Consider the following 17527-nt stretch of genomic DNA (forward strand, 5'->3'; position numbering starts at 1 on the left):
TCTCGCTCTACCAATCGCGGCGATACCTCACATGTGTGGTTTGAACACCGTTTACATATGCGGGCACTACTCGCGTATGTGTTCGCTTCTGCGCGCAAGCTCGTCGGGACGGGGTGCGTTTTCTGGCTCCTAACTTTTTTTAGCTGGCTCCTAGATTCCAAGCAAATTTGTCAAACCCTGATCTAAAATATCAGTTAAATAAAAATGAAAGGACCAAGACTTAACTAACCTGACTTCTGTAGGTTAATTCAGTATTTGTATGTGCTTTTCACAGAAGGTAACCTCATCCCATATTTTTTTTCATCATACAGTATGCTCAATTTTCCTGAATCTTTCATTATAGACTATACAGTATATGTATCATAGACTCCATAAATCTGTGAATCGGTTTGTCTGGACAGTTTTCTGTCTGTGGGAGAGCGAATAGTATGCAAATTGATCGATCTGACATCTCACAGCCTGACATTTTGTGTCTGTGCCACCTTGTTTATGTCGGGTTGACTGACAGGAGCTTAGCGAAGCAGAACAGAGCTGCGAAAGCTGGGATTTGGGAAACTTAACCTCACACAAAGCACATCTGCTAACTTCTAATAGAATTTACTGTGAAAAAAGCCATTCAGTCACTTGAGTGGATCTAAAGAACGCATGTTACTTGAATGGTTGCAGCAGATACAAATGTGTTAACTTTAGAAATGCATGTGTCACTTGGATGATTTACAGCTCACTTCTTGTCTAATGGACTGCTAGGGATGTAGTATTTTATAAACCCCCAGGGCTGCCTTGTTAGATGTTATCTGTTGCATTGTCCTCAACCAAAGTGAAGGACGCGTGATCACACCAACGCATCGATGCTCCTGACCTGTAAAACTTATAGGGGGCTCTAATAAATGTATATGGAATATTTCCGTTGGTGTTCAGTTGTCCTGCCATTTTACATACTGCTAGTTGCATGTCATTTAGTGGCCACATTTGTTGTAAATTGCATTGGCTTTTTGTCTTTTTAGGTATTTGCAAGCAGACCTTGAGACCTTTGATCTGCGAGAGCTAAAGAACGAGTTTGATGTCATCCTCCTAGAGCCCCCTCTAGAGGAATATTTCAGGGAGACTGGCATTGCTGCCAATGAGAAATGGTGGACGTGGGAAGATGTAAGCAAATGTTCACTGGGTGCTTTTTAATTCAGAGTAATCCTATAATGTAAAACTGAATTATTTATCTGCAAAGTGGATGCTTTCATGTGCTTAACGGGGCATAAACTACCAGTTGTTGTTTAGTTAATAAAAGTGTACAGTAAAACCTTGGTTTGCGAGCATAATTTGTTCCAGAAACATGCTTGTAATCCAAAGCACTTGTATATCAAAGCATTTTTTTTACAGGGTATAAAAGAGAAGAGGCACCTCTAAGGCACCGTACACACGACCGAACATGTCCGCTGAAACTGGTCTACGGACCGTGTGTACGGCCTAGCGGACAGGTTTTCAGCGGACAAAAGTTTCTTAGCATGCTTAAAAACTTGTCCGCTGGAAAGCTGTCCGTCGGACATGTCCGATGGTTAGTACGACTCATCGGACATGTCCGCTGGTTATGACGTATAACCAGCGGCCCGAAATCCCGCGCATGCGTCGAATTGATTTGACGCATGCGTGGAATCATTGAACTTCCGTGTTAGAGAACGTCGGTGTCTTCTACGTCACCGCGTTCTCTGTCCGCTGGGATTTTGGTCTGATGGTGTGTACACACATCAGACCAAAAGCTCCCAGCAGACATGTCCGATGAAAACCGTCCGCGGACCGTTTTCATCGGACATGTCTCCTCATGTGTACAGGGCCTAAGTGTAGCAATATGTTGCTAAATGTTTGTACCTTTATTAAATGTAACCATATTGCTACACATAGAGGCTCCCCTCTTCTTTTTTTATACTCAGTTGTGACATGACACTACTCTTATATCAAGACATCGCTTCTATATCAAGGCAAAATGTGTTAAAACATTTTGCTTGCTCTCAAACCAAGTTACTCTCAAACCAAGGTTTTACTGTACATCAGTTATATTCTTTATTCAGAAAAAGTCACTTGAGGTACCTTTTTTATAAAACTATAAAGACACAAACTTTTTCAGTATTGACAGTATGAGTTGTTTGGTCCAATCCCGATGCAATCACGGCATTTACCTGGATAAACGGCTGAAATCTCATTGCTAGACATGTAGTGCACACTCTCTTGATTTTATTCTAGAATTTTGTCATATATTGTCACCTTCCTGTGTGGTATAGAGAGATTGGGTGTAAGGTCCCCAAACCAAAGAGCCAACAGAAAGGGGGGGGGGGCGCGATTGGACTATTGCGGTACTGGTGAAATTAAAGGGGGTTGTAAAGGTAAAAAAAAATTCCCTAAATAGCTTCCTTTGCCTCAGTGCAGTCCTCCTTCACTTACCTCATCCTTCCATTCTGCTTTTAAATGTCCTTATTTCTTCTGAGAAATCCTCACTTCCTGTTCTTCTGTCTGTAACTCCACACAGTAATGCGAGGCTTTCTCCCTGGTGTGGAGAAAGCCTCTTGAGGGGGGAGGGGGCGAGCAGGAGGGTCAGGACACTCTACTTTGCAGATGGAGAAAGGAGCTGTGTGTTGGTGGGTGTCTTGACCCTCCTGCTCGCCCCCTCCCCCCTCAAGAGGCTTTCTCCACACCAGGGAGAAAGCCTTGCAGAGGTAGTTCCTATATGTATCCTATCAATATTCATACGCTAGATTTTTCATAAGCATTGTACTAGAAAAATGGCTCCTCCATTTGATTTGTTTGTTGTGTTTTTGTTTTTTTTTTTAAACCAAATGTGAGTTGTGAAAGTCTGCTATTATGGTACATAGTTTTCTTCAGGAGTCACTGACGGGGCAACCACAATATGTGAACACATTGTGTATCCTCCCCTGAGATTTGTGCTTTGAGCAAAGGTTAATCTGGTCAGCAACCTGTTTTAGAGAAGAGATTGACCTTGACCTTTTCTATTTTCTACAATACTGAAGAAATCCATTCCGTCAATAGACTTAATTGAATTCTCCTTCAACCAGCCATGTCTTAATTAGCTGGCTGCACTTTTATTGCTGCATCTCGGGGAATGTGGTTTCACCACAGCTGTGGATGCTGCATACACTTTTACAAGACGTAGCAACCTTTTAACCTGATCATTTCAATTGTATAACGGCGGCCATTGTGTTTTTGATCTGTTCCAGCATGCATGTGATACAAATTTTAGAAGCATTTCAATGAGCAGCAAAAATCCAGCTCCGGTGGGTGGGGATCCATGAGTTTAAGTACAGAATGTTCATTAATGCACATCGGCTGGCCTTCAGTTGTCTTTGCTTCTAATATTTGTCCTTTGCCACAATGGCCTTGTTTACTGTTCTGCCTACAGTCTCATTACTTAGCAGAGTTGTCATTTGGCTAGATAGAAGGTAGTGATCCCATTGTACTGTGATAATCTCAGGACCGGTCCTGGGGAGTTTCTTAACTGGCCAACTACCCAGATGCAGAGCCTGTGCATCTGGCTCTGTGCGCCTATCCCTCTGTACCGGTCAAACTCAGCTGTGCAGGTTGGTTTGTACAGCCGGTGTTTACCCGTTCACCTACCAAGATCTGCCAGCTGCATGAAGCTCAGCAGTAGTGTAAAGAAAAACAAAAGTACGTTTGGATGTTGCGTGGGGCCGATGAGTGCCAGTGTGAATGAGTCCTTAGAATTCAGCTTGGCGCTGATTTAGTGGGTTATAGCATTCTGTAAGGTGAAGCTTCCCAGAATTGATGTAGTTACCCCTTGCCACCTTCTGTCTTTTGGGGGGGCTCCAGTGGTGAGATATATGGGTGGTTTATAGTTCCTAGCTTTGACTTGCATTTATAGTCTCCTACATGCAATATTTTTCCAAAATAAAAACTCCATTGTTTTGAGGTTCTCTTAATCTTAAAGCGGAGCTCCACCCAAAACAGGAAGCTCTGCTTGTTCACAACCTACCTCCCTCCACTACCACATTTGGCACTTTTTGGGGCGAGCGGGTACCTGGTTCTGACAGGTGGGCAAAGGTACAAAATCAGCAGGGGATCAAATATTTTTTCCCCCTTACTGTAATTAGTACAATTTACACATGAACTTCTTTTAAAGGTTTAGTAAGTTTAAAACTGTATACGTTTTTAAAGTTTTATAATGGGTGATAATACCAAAGTAATTTTTGGTAATTATCCCCCATTATACACTATTGGTATTGTTGTTTTTATCCTTACTAGCATGCAACATATTTTACTTTTGGGATTTGCTGAAAAACTTGGGGGGAAAAAAACTATTATTGGCATTATACTATAAAAATAAAAAGCGTCTGTATTAAGGGGTTGTAAAGGTTTGTTTTTTATTTTATAAATTGCCGACCGCGCTATAGACAAAATACGTCTACAGCGCGGTCGAGTTATCATGAAAGGACGTCCCTGGGGCGCGCCCCCGGAATCATCCGTGACCGCCGGGTCTAGAAGACCCGGCGATCACGGTAAATTGCTGCGGGTAGCGGCCATTTACCACGTGATCGCTCCGTCAAATGACTGGGCGATCACTTGTAAACAAACCGGCGTCATGTGATGACGCCGGTTCCTCCCTCCCCTCTCTGTACCGATCGGTACAGTGTGAGAGGGGGGTGAGTGGAGGCAGCAGCACTGTGGGCTGGATCTGTGACAATTGCAGTCACAGATCCAGCCATCTATCCCTGTGCAATACCCTGCGCAATACTCCTCAATACTCCGTAATACGCTCCTGCCACCCTCCGGTGCTTTTACCGACTCACCGCTACGATCAAAGCCAGGATCATTTTTTTTTTGTTTTTGTTTCAGGCTTCCCAGCCTAGAGGTGAGATGTGGGGTCTTATTGACCCCACATCTCACCGTAAAGAGGACCTGTCATGCCATATTCCTATTACAAGGGATGTTTACATTCCTTATAAGAGGAATAAAAGTGATCAAGAAATGTATTTTTGGGGAAAAAAGTGTCAAACTAAAATAAATAAAGTAAAATGAACAATACATTACTATTATTATTATTTTTTTTAAAGTGCCCCTGTCCCCGTGAGCTCGCATGCAGAAGCGAACGCATACGTAATTCCCGCCAACATATGAAAACGGTGTTCAAGCTACACATGTGAGATATCGCTGCGAGCGTTGGAACGAGAGCAATAATTTTGGCCCTAGACCTCCTCTGTAACTAAATACATGTAACCAATAAAAAAAAATTAAAGCGGCGCCTATGGGGATTTTTAAGTAGCGAAGTTTGGCGCCATTCCACGAGCGTGTGCAATTTTGAAGGGTGACATGTTTGGTATCTATTTACTCGGCGTAACTTCATCTTTCATATTATGCAAAAACATTGGGCTAACTTTACTGATTTGTTTTTGTTTTTTTAAGCACAAAACTGTTTTAAAAAAAAAAAAACGTGTTCGAAAAATTGCTGCGCAAATACTATGTGAGATAAAAAGTTGTAATGGCCGCCATTGTATTCTCTAGGGTCTTTGCTAAAAAAGCATATATAATGTTTTTGGGGTTCTATGTAATTTTCTAGCAAATAAATGATGATTTTTCCATGTAGGAGAGAAATGTCAGAATTGGCCTGGGTGCTCCAGAACGCCTGAAGGTGCTCCCTGCATGTTGGGCCTCTGTATGTGGCCACGCTGTGTAAAAGTCTCACACGTGGTATCGCCATACTCGGGAGGAATAGCAGAATATGTTTTGGGGTGTAATTTGTGGTATGCATATGCTGTGTGTGAGAAATAACCTGCTAATATGAAAATGTTGTGAAAATAAATCTTGATTTTGCAAAGAATTGTGGGAAAAAATGACAACTTCAAAAAACTCACCATGCCTCCTTCTAAATACCTTGGAATGTCTTATTTCCAAAAAGGGGTCATTTGGGGGTATTTGTACTTTTCTGGAATGTTAGGGTCTCAAGAAATTAGATCGGCCGTCAGTACTTCAGGTGTGATCAATTTTCAGATATTGGCACCATAGCTTGGTCACAAAGACCAAATAATATACAACAATTTATACTTATTTTTACCAAAGATATGTAGCAGTATAAATTTTGGCCAAAATTTATGAAGAAAAATTACAAATTTTCAAAATTTTATAACCGAAACAATTTTTTTTTTTTTTTACAGAATTTTTATAGCGCAAAAAATAAAAAACCCAACGTGATTAAATACCACCAAAAGAAAGCTCTATTTGTGTGAAAAAAAAGACAACAATTTTATATTGGTACAATGTTGTATGGCTGAGTAATTGTCATTCAAATTGTGAGAGCACTGAAAGCTGAAAATTGGTCTGGTTAGGAAGGGTTTAAGTGTCCAGTGGTCAAGAGGTTAAGCTAGTGCATTGTTGGTTCACTAACCTTTTCCTTCGATTTCCCTTCTAAATGTTTTTTTTTTGTTTTCTTTGTCTGAATTTCTCACTTCCTGTTCCTCCTCAGTAAGCTGTTCTGGCTGACTAACCCCCATGGATGATGGGGGCAAGCTTACTGAGGAGAAACAGGAAGTGAGAAATTCAGACAAAGAAAAAAAAAAATTTAGAAGGGAAATCAAAGGAAAAAAGGTAAGTGAACCAGCTGTACTAGCTTAAATGATCACTAAATACATTTTTATGACGAACAGGTTATACTTGCCTCCACTGTGCAGCTGGTTTTGCACAGAGTGGCCCGGAACCTGGTCTTCTGGGGTCCCTCGGCGGCTGTCTAGGCTCCACCACCCCCCCGCAAGGACTCAACACCTTAATGTGAGCTCGCATGGCGTTGAGTGCTTGCGGGCGTGCTCCCGTGATATGGCCGGCGGTCATAGCCGCTCACTGTATCACTCGGCCCCAGCGCGCCGCGTCATTGGATGTGATTGACAGCAGTGCAAGCCAATGGCTGCGCTGCTTTCAATCAACCAATGAATGAGCCGGGAAGACGGCCAGGAAGCCTGCTTGTTTATGGCACAGGACTTTCGAGGGGTCAGGTATTTAATGGGGAGGGGGGGGGTGGGTTTCGTTAATACTCGGATGTTTTTTCATCTCAATGCATTAAGGTGAAAAAACATTTACCTTTACAACTCCTTTAAAGGAACCTATTTAGAAAATAAAAAACGAACCTTTACAACCCCTCTGAATGAAAATTCTCCAATGAAGTCCACCTTCCACATTGGGTGAGGGTTGACCTGGTAGTCCAGGTACCAAGGTCTATTCACCACCATTGTGCAGAGATTTAGTAACCTGGTAAGTAATTCAGGCCTCTGGCATTTAACCAAAATGCAGATAATCCAGCTGTTGATTGGTAGATCATTCTCACGCTTACAATGCATGTGTTCCCAGTCTGGTCACTAAATATGTGAACTGAACATTCAAATCATGTGCACTATGATGTCATCTACTATATTTAAACCTGAAAGTGTACGCCCCACATATGGAGATATTTTCAGAAGGGTGGGTAAATACTACACTAATCAGCCATTCCATCCCATATGTAATGTATTCTACGTTCCATCCAGGTGTCTTCTCAAATATTCCACTAGGTCCCGACCTTTACCTCTTCCACCTGATTCTTAATGGTGTAAAATAAAGACCCAATACGTAATCATTTACACCAGATTAAGAAGCTTTTGGAGCATGTGCTCATAAATTACACATCCTATATATCTTTCCATTACTCAGAAATTGTCTTCTCCATTTCTACACATGTGGTGCATATTAAAAACCTTAGATCCACACTTGTGATGTAAGACCTTGTGATTTTAATGTATAAGCTCTGGGACTTTACTCAAGCCTCCAACTGTCAGAGCGCTTTCAAAGGCGTTCACAAATCATGCGCTAAAGCTATGTTTTCTCTTTCAGATAATGAAGTTGGATATAGAAAGTATTGCTGGTCAGAGGGCCTTTCTTTTCCTGTGGTGTGGCTCTGGAGAAGGTCTGGATTTCGGTAGAATGGTAAGCATTAGCCAGCTAATCCCCGATATATAGACACAGCTGTGAACACGTGTCAAATAACGTCTCTTATGAGGTTTCTGGATGCAGATGGGTGGAGGAGACAAGCCATTCACATTAGTAGAGTAAGAGGAGTGGTATGCGATATCTCGGTTTTTGTAGTGTAGCGGTGGCGTGTCCAGCAGGACATATAATGCACTGTGTCTGACACTAATGGCTCATTTTTCTGGTTGGAAGGGAACTTTCGTTATTTAAAGGGTAACTCCACTTTCGTGTGGAAAGAAATTATAAAATAAATGAAAAATAATATACAATTATGACACAAGTCATATTGTAATTGAATGTTATTAAAAATGACCACTGCTTTTCAATCTGCAGCTCCTGTCATTTTCTTTAAATGCAATATGGCTACCTGCAGGTGTTCTGTACACAGTGTATGGAACACACCCCCAGAAATGTCATTTCCTGCTTGTGCGATTGGCTCACTGATTTTTCCCAGAAGTCTGCAGTACAATAGATAGAAATCAGGTTTTGAGCATCCCCTCATTTTTGGTTAGAGCTGCATGAATAATCGCGGAGAGAATCGCGATCTCGATTCTCCCCGCCTGTGATCTCCTTGCGAGATGACCCGCGATTCTTATGTGTCACCCACATTCCACGTAACCAGCGTGGAACGCAAATGCCGCCGATATCGGAACAGACGTCAGCAGCCTAGGCTTCTCTCAGGCCTCGTACACACGACCGAACATGTCTGCTGAAACTGGTCCGCGGCCGACCGGACAATTTTCCGGCGGATCGGACAGGTTTCCAGCCGACAACTGTTTCTTAGCATGCTAAGAAACATGTCCGCTGGAAGCCTGTCCGTCGGACATGTTCGGTCGTCTGTACGACTCACCGGACATGTCCGCTCGGCCGAAAGCCCTCGCATGCGTCAAATTGATTCGACGCATGCGTGGAAGCATTGACCTTCCAGGGTCGCGCACGTCGCCGCGTCATCGTCGCGGCCACGTCACCGTGTTCGCTGTCCGCGGGAAATTTGGTCTGATGGTGTGTACAGCCATCAGACCAAAATCCGCCAGCGGACATGTCCGATGAAAACGGTCCGCGGACCGTTTTCATCGGACATGTCCCGTCGTGTGTACGAGGCCTCACAGTTCAATACAACTCTAGTGTGTATCCATGCGCCACCCAGTGGTTGCCGGCGGGAAATGCTTCTGATGTATTTATCTTCCTTACAGTTCTGTACAACTGGGTGGCGCATGGATACACACAGTTGTACAGAACTGTAAGGAAGATAAATACATCAGAAGCATTTCCCGCCGGCAACCACTGGGTGGCGCATGGATACACACAGTGGTTGCCGGTGGTACTGCTTCTGATGTATAAAAAACAGACCAGTGATATGTCTATATTGTTAAAGACCATATAACTCCTATGAAAAAAGCAAAATCAAACTTTGATTCAGCCTTTTTCAAAGGAGTTATATGGTCTTTAACATTATAGACATATCACTGGTCTGTTTTTTATATATTCGTATTTTCAAATAAATCACAGGTTTATTTATTTGGGGGGGGTTCTGGCAATCAATTTATGAGAATCGTGATCTTTAGTCTAAGCAAAAGAATCGCGATTCTAATTTTTTTTTTTTTTAAAGTGTATTTTGTGCGTGTACTCGAGAGAGGAGCCGGACTGCAGGAGTTGGGAGTAGGCAGGCCTCCCCCAGAGGCAATTTGCCACCTTTCTCCATGCCCCGGGTGGCAATGGTGGGTGTGTGAGGTGGTCCTCCCACACAGCCCGCCCTACCTGCTCCGCTTTGAAGCCCAACGGGGCAGAGGGACTCCCTATAAGGGAGTGAGAGGATCTAGCCCGCTCAACCAGCCCCGTTAGTCCTTCGCCTCTCTTTTTAGAGACCGCGTGGTCAAAGTGCGTGCATGTTAACCCAATTTCGAGTGCGTGTAAGTGCGGTGGTTTTTGTGGGAGGGGGGTGGGCGTACTAAGCGCAAGCTTACCTCGCATAGCACACCCACCGGGAGCCGGGCTGAGACCACCAAACTCAATTCACATGTAGCTGAGACCGGGATCCGAACCTCTAGCTGCAAAGGTGAATGGCTTGTCAGCGCAGTGCCAATCGCGTCGAGCCACCGCAGCTCCCCCGCGATTCTCATTTTGACCAGAATCGTGCAGCTCTATTTTTGGTGTGATGCTCTCAAAAGGAATTCACACCTAAAGCCTAGTACATGCTATCCAATTTTATTTTTGATTGAAAAAAAAAAAATGAACTCATAGCTCCGATCGGAGCCGCTGTATTAATGAACCAACGTCGGTACAGCGCTCTCCCCCGCTTAGCTGTTGTGTTCTAGGCATAAGGGGATGCCGTCCCTGCCACTTTCCTTATTGGAGCCCTGCAGTTGCAGCAGCTGATTGCTAATTATAAAACCACTCACATACATCTGTACTCTGTACATTGACACAAACGGCTATTCCTTCAGAATAGTAAAAGGTCGGAATCTGCAGCAGAGTTTGTTAAAATCCTTGCCATGTACATTGATCACCCAGAGGGGGGTGTTTTTTATTACTCAACAAAAGTAGAGTTGCACTTTAACTTTGTATTAAGTGTACACCGATTCAGCCTATTTAGCTACTTCCAGCCCAGGCCAATTCTGACACTTCTGTCATGTAAAAATCATTATATATATATATATATATATATACATAATATATATATATATATATATATATATATATATATTTTTTTTTTTAAAGAAAATTACTCATACCCACACACACTATATATATATATATATATATATATATATATATATATATATATATATATATATATATACATATATACATACATACATACATACATACATACATACATACATACATCCACTCACACTTTTTTTATGCTGCATGGTATTTGTGCAGTGATTTAGATTAGAGTTGCACACAACGTCTAGCGCTAGAATTCTTGCTCTCTTGATAACATTCAAAAGCTATACCTCACAGGTGGTGCAAACACTATTTACATATGTGTGCGTGACCTACGTATGCGTTTTCTTGCGCGCATGAGCATTCTCTGCTAACCACCTCCTCCCCCCCCCCCTTTTTTTTCTTTCTTTTTGATCACTGTTGTTACTATCACGAGAAATCGAAACATCCCTTGTGATCCCTCTCTTCTAGACTGTAAGCTCTAACGAGCAGGGCCCTCTGACCCCTCCTGTATTGAATTGTATTGTGAATCTACTGTCTTCCCTGATGTTGTAAAGCGCTGCGCAAACTGTTGCCGCTGTATAATAATAGAAATAAGGCATGAAAGGTCCTTTTCATAAGACCCCCAATCTCCCATCTACCCTGGAAAGCGTAAGGTAAAAAAAACGGAACATTTGATCTCATGATTTGGAATTCATGAATGGGACTGTCGGTTAACAGCTGGTCAGAGGAGGAGCTGCTGCGGGGCAGAGATGAGTTGCTCTTTAAAAATTGATTTTATTTTTAAATTGAGCTTTTATACTAGCGATTTAAAGCGACTTGATTTAAATCAAATCCACCCTGCTGCTGCTTTTATGATTGCAGTCTTTTTTTTAACAACTGCTTCCAGTTAGTTGCACTATAAGGCTGCCCATATATACGGTTCGAATCTTCAGAGATTCAAACCGTTAATGGGCAGGCTGAATGTACCAAGTTGCTTGATCGATCAACTTGGATACAACCAGCCTGCCGGATTCTCTTGCGATTATCGCTATAGCCGCTAGCGATAATCACAAGCTTCTCCCTATGGGGATGGCTGCCCTCTCCAGGAAAAGGAAATTGCTTATTCCCCCCCTATTAGCACTGTCTGTGTTTGATGGAGGAATCTTGCAAATTTATTTCCTGCAACCAAAGAAATTTGCACTGTGTATGAACAACAAATGCTAATGCACCATCTACATGAGTAAGCCTCTCCATAAGCAGTTCTTCTGGTGGACGGCTTCCATCCAGTGTAAAAAAAGGAAAGACAAATCTCCTGCGCTCCGGTATTTTTTGGAAAGGTGTTTTTAAAAGATGGTAAAACTCAATTACAACTCAATTAAAAGGTATCTTCCAAAGTCTTGCAGCCCTCCTCAGAATCGTTGGAATTCATAGAACTAAAAGAGACAAAAAGAGGAAAACAGGGGGCGCACCGACCTAGTGTGATACTGATTGATGAGTTTTATTAAAATAGTAAAAAATTAAAAAAGTTTTAATAAAACTCATCAAATAATGATTTGTTTTTACTATTTTAATAAAACTCATCAATCAGTATCACACTAGGTCGGTGCGCCCTCCGTTTTCCTCTTTTTGTCTCTTCCATCCAGTGTGCCATGGCTGCAGATAAGCTATTTTTTTTATATTTCTGTGAGGTTGGCCTTTGGCTTTTTAAGCGTAATAAACCCATTGATGCTGCACGTAGCTGGCGCCCCCTTGTGTTCCTTTTCTAGCACACCGTATGGCCTGCCTTCGTTATTATGGATTTTGTCTGTTGTAATGGGCTTGAAACTATTTATTTGAATCTTTAAAGTATTGTGTATGTTTATCCAATATGAGAAAATGTGTGGGATTGACGGAGATATCCATTTGTTAAATTGTATTAATGCTATCTTTTTATTTTCAGTGTTTTCGCAAGTGGGGATTCAGGCGATCTGAAGACATTTGTTGGATAAAGACCAATAAAGATAATCCAGGCAAAACCAAAACCCTGGATCCCAAGGCAATCTTCCAGAGGACGAAGGTATAATGTGGCCATTTGTCTCTAGAATTCAGAGTAAAACTCCAGTTACATTACGTCCTATGCAGAGTCTAGGATTCCTAATATAACTTACAATTGTTTCTATAGGAACATTGCCTTATGGGCATTAAAGGAACAGTTCACCGCAGCACAGATGGAGATTTCATTCATGCCAATGTTGACATTGACCTCATCATCACAGAGGAGCCTGAAATAGGAAATATTGAAAGGCCTGTAGAGATATTTCACATTATTGAACATTTCTGCCTAGGAAGAAGGCGACTTCACCTCTTTGGACGAGACAGCAACATAAGGCCTGGTAAGAGTTCAGGAGATAATCTGTGCAAACACAACATTTTAAATTGACTCCTAGATGTATTCTTGACCTTTAGCTAGTTCAAACATGGATAAAAAAATGAGCTCTCTGTAATTGATTGACCTATGAGTGTGTGTTCCTTGAAAAGAGAAGACAAATGAGAGAAAATAAATTAATCTACACATAAAACTTTAGGGGTTGCCAAATAGTTTGCTGGCATTTATTTGTATTGCTTTCTTGCCAGGCTTAAAGTGATTGTTTTCCCAAGCAAGGAACATAATTTGTTTTTGCATATTCTGGAAAAGCAGTAAAAACTCTTTCAAACAAGTTCTTATTCACCTCTGCAGCTGTAGGCATTGTGAAGAAATTCATCTTCATAACTAAGATGTTGAAAAGTGATTTGTAAATTTTTTATTTTATTTTTCAATAACAAACATGTTATACTTGCCTGCTCTGTGCAATGCACAGTGGCCCAGATGTATGATTCTACTCTTCTGGGGTCCCCCACTGGTACTCTTGGCTCGTCCTCTTTGTGCCACCATAGGAAGCCGCTTCCTATTGTGGCATACCTGCATGCTCATTCCCATGCCGCACTGCCTGTGTCCATTGACACAGCCAGCGCAGCTCAGCCTTGCTCCCTCATCACAGGGTTTCACTGACCGCAATGGGAGCTCCTGCTACAGATGGATACAGGGCTGGGGCGAGTGAGGGGAGAATATTGATATCTAAATATTTTTTTACCTTAAAAGTCCCCGGATGGGAAGGGTGATATCTCGGTCATCGCTGCAGCGATGTTTGAGATAACATTTTGTAGCCCCAGTGATTCCCTACAAAGTATTAAAATAATCCTACTAGCTAACAAGAAGCTGGACTGCTTTTACAGGGGGCATAAGGAGGTCCCACCCCCTCCCACCACTGCCTTTTACCCGCTTCTCCTGTGCGATCAGCAAGCCCAATAAGGATGCAGCTGGTGGCATCTGGCTCTGGGCACACAGTGAAGAAAACGGATGTTTTCCCTCTCACTGCTTGATGTTGGAAACTGGAAGTGACAAGGATTTAGTCACTTCTGGTTCTTTGTTTACCTGGCCATTGGAGGTCTGATCAGCTGCATTGGAGTCCAGTGAAGAGATCTGGGGTCTATTCATTTTTTTGGATGAATCGCTTTGGCTCTGAGGAAGAGGGTCATCCCTCGAAACGTGTAAGCCACCCTGCAATACCATCTTGTCCTCCAAACTTCTCCAGTTCTAGTTGCAGACTCTAGGGTTACTGTTCGTTATTGCGGTTGCATTGATAAGCTTGTATATCAAGTTTTGTATGCGAGTATAATCATTACTGTTTACCTTTCTTTTTTCTTTTTATTAACCTCTTGACCACTGGGCACTTAAACCCCCTTCCTAACCAGACCAATTTTCAGCTTTCGGTGCTCTCACAATTTGAATGACAATGTCATACAACATTGTGCCCATCTGAAATGTTTGTCCTTTTTCCCCCGCACAAATAGAGCTTTCTTTTGGTGGTATTTGATTACCTCTGGGTTTTTTATTTTTTGCGCTATAAAAGAAAAAACACTGAAAATTCTGTAAAAATAAAAAAAAAATTCTTGTTTCTGTCATATTAGCAGGTATTGCAGAGTATTGCGCAGGGAGGGATGGCTGGATCTGTGACTGCATTTGTCACAGATCCAGCCCACAGCAGCTGCTGCTGCTTCCGTTCTCCCCCCTCTCCTCTCACACTGTACCGATCGGTACAGAGAGGAGAGGGAAGAACCGGCGTCATCACATGACGCCGGTTTGTTTACAAGTGATCGCTCCGTCATTTAATGGAGCGATCACGCGGTAAACGGCCGCTATCAGCGGCAATTTACCACGATCTGTGATGCGCCGGGTCTACCCGGCGCTCACAGATGATTCCGGGAGCGCGTCCCAGGGACGTCCTCCCCAGAATAACTCCACCGCGCTGTAGACGTCTTTTGTCTATGGCGCGGTGGGAAAGAGGTTAAAAATGAAGAAAAATTATAATTATAAAAACAATTGCCCATGTAAACTGTGCTGTACTGAGAAAATATAGAAAATAAGAGTTTCTGGCTGCCATGCTAATCCAATGCCTTCAGTGGAACTTCTTGAGGCTGAATCCTGGAATACATAATATTGCAGATTTATGAGTGACTTAATTGAAAAGTACTGATGTTAGAGGCAGCCAGTGGATTTATATAGATCAGCAATGGAAGCCCCTGTATTTATTTTAATATAAGTGATTTCATTGTAAGTATATTAAACATATGTACAGTGGAACCTCGGATTTCGAGTAACGCCGGTTAACAAGCGGTTCGCAATATGAGCACTGTATTTTAAAAAATCCTAACTCGGTTTGCGAGTGTTGTCTCGCAAAACGAGCAGAATTCAGGCCAAAGTGGTGTGCAGTACCGCGTTTGGCCTGAGGTGGGGGGCGCTGGAGCCAAATGGCGCGATCCACTGGGAATCAGCGCCGTTTGGAAATGTTCGTTAAGACACGGAAATACTCCATTTCCGAGATCAGCCGAGCTGTACTTGGGCCTTTCCGGCTGTTTCCGAGGCTTGCACCCCCCCCACCACCACCTCTGGCCGCATGTGGTATTGCATGCCATTGAAGTCAATGCGGAACTAATTATTTTCGTTTCCATTGACTTCAATGGGGAAACTCGCTTTGATATGCAAGTATTTTGGATTACGAGCATTCTCCTGGAATGGATTATGCTCATAATCCGAGGTTCCACTGTGTATATGTTACACACAGATGACAATTTATTTCTAATAGTTCTGTAGGACTGTTCCTGTTTTAGGGAGGCCTAAGCTCACCACACGCATTACTATCTGACTTCAATCTCCAATATATATGTAGTTCAAGGGGCTGTCTGATCGGATTGTTTTGTTTTTTAGTAATGGTAAATCTAAAGTTGAACGCACAGAGGTTGTATGGTTAGATTGCAATGTATATAGTAAGCCTTACAGTGATCCCCACTGTAAATAATTGTCATTGACACCTTTACAAGGATCTATGGGGATCTCCAGAGTGTGTACAAAAAGCGACTAACACTGGTACAAAGGTGGTGTTCTGTGGTTGTGTTGATGTCATTCCCTTTGTTTGGTATACCTCTGAATACAACAGAGTGAATGGGAGATGCTAAGTCAAAGCCATACGTTTAGACTGCCTATAATCACAATTTTTTATTGATACCATTTTTTTTTCTTTCTGTTTTTAGGCTGGCTTACAGTGGGACCTACTCTTACCAACAGCAACTTCAATCCCGAGACTTATGCTTCCAATTTCAATACCCCTAATTCAACAGTCACAGGTTGCACAGAGGAGATAGAGAGGCTCCGCCCCAAAACACCCCCGCTTAAATCAGACCGCGGCTTTGGCTCATCCAACTTTGGTAATTCCAGAGGTGGTAATCGTGGTGGACCCTCTGGGGGAAGAGGAGAAAGAGGTAGAGAAAGAAACAGAGGAGGTTTCCGTGGTGACAGAGGAGGTTTCAGAGGACGTGGAGGACAACATAGAGGGGGATTCGCCCCACGCTGATTTCAAGAATAAGCATTTACCAGCCCCCGCCCCCCCACCTTTTTTTTATGTGGTCATAAAAATTGTCCTTTAAAAAATGTGAGGTAACTTTTGAAAATAGATTGATTACATGTAAATCTGGAAGCTTATTAATAATAAACATTTTTTTTTTAACAAAATCTATAATTCTGTAGCTTTCAGCACTGTCGCACTTTGAATGAAAATTGCGCGGTCATTTTCTGTCATAAAATTTTGTTTTCCCCTTCACTGACGGGCACTTATGAGGCGGTACTGATATGTAGAATTGATGGGCCATAACAGGCGGCTGTGATGGGCAGCACTGATTAGTTACTGACAGGTGTTACTGCTGGGCACTAATTGGCACTGGCAGTATTTATTATTGGGGCACTGATTGGCAGATCTGAGGGGGCTGTGCTGATAATCAATGTCCTGATTATCAGCTCAGACCCTTTCTGACTGGGAGAGCCGCCGATAGGCTTTCCCTGACGGCGTGAACCGAGGAATGCTGTTTACCGGCACATCCTGGTTCACGAATGGTAAGAAGCCCCTGACAATCTCCTTATGATAAGAGATGTTGCATGTCAGACTGACACGCCGCGCTGCACGCCCCCTCGGGCGCGCACCGGCATGTTATCCTGCTGGACGTCATATGACGCCCAGTCAGGATAACGTGAACCACTTCCCGGACGTCATTCGGCAATACGTTATGTAAAGGTATCCACGTTGCAGTACGATACCTTTTTAGAATTAAATGACCAAACGTGGTGTGAGGACATACCCGAACTATCCAGCCTTGAGGCTTGGTTGACATGTATGCGAATTGGATGCTTTTCAAACTGCATTCAAAAAGGGGTCCTGTTCAGGTGCAAATTCGGTGTCAAATTCACACCTGAACTGCCTGCGGAATGGAAACCGCACTGGACCCGCATATATGTGAACTC

At 42.7% G+C, this 17527-nt stretch overlaps 1 protein-coding gene across 1 annotated transcript in view; it reads left to right on the top strand.

The window, feature by feature from the left end:
- METTL14 (methyltransferase like 14) overlaps nt 1–16748 on the top strand; it is a 72563-nt gene extending 55815 nt beyond the window's left edge. Inside the window, exons 7-11 of the mRNA XM_040330116.1 lie at nt 1005–1146; nt 7873–7965; nt 12599–12715; nt 12821–13031; nt 16267–16748. Of these exons, the coding sequence (XP_040186050.1) occupies nt 1005–1146; nt 7873–7965; nt 12599–12715; nt 12821–13031; nt 16267–16586 (883 nt within the window). The 3' untranslated portion in view covers nt 16587–16748. The remainder of the gene's footprint in view (nt 1–1004; nt 1147–7872; nt 7966–12598; nt 12716–12820; nt 13032–16266) is intronic.
- The last annotated feature ends 779 nt before the right edge of the window (nt 16749–17527 follow it).

The sequence above is a fragment of the Rana temporaria genome, chromosome 1, assembly GCF_905171775.1.
Source record: "Rana temporaria chromosome 1, aRanTem1.1, whole genome shotgun sequence".
Lineage (NCBI taxonomy): Eukaryota > Metazoa > Chordata > Amphibia > Anura > Ranidae > Rana > Rana temporaria.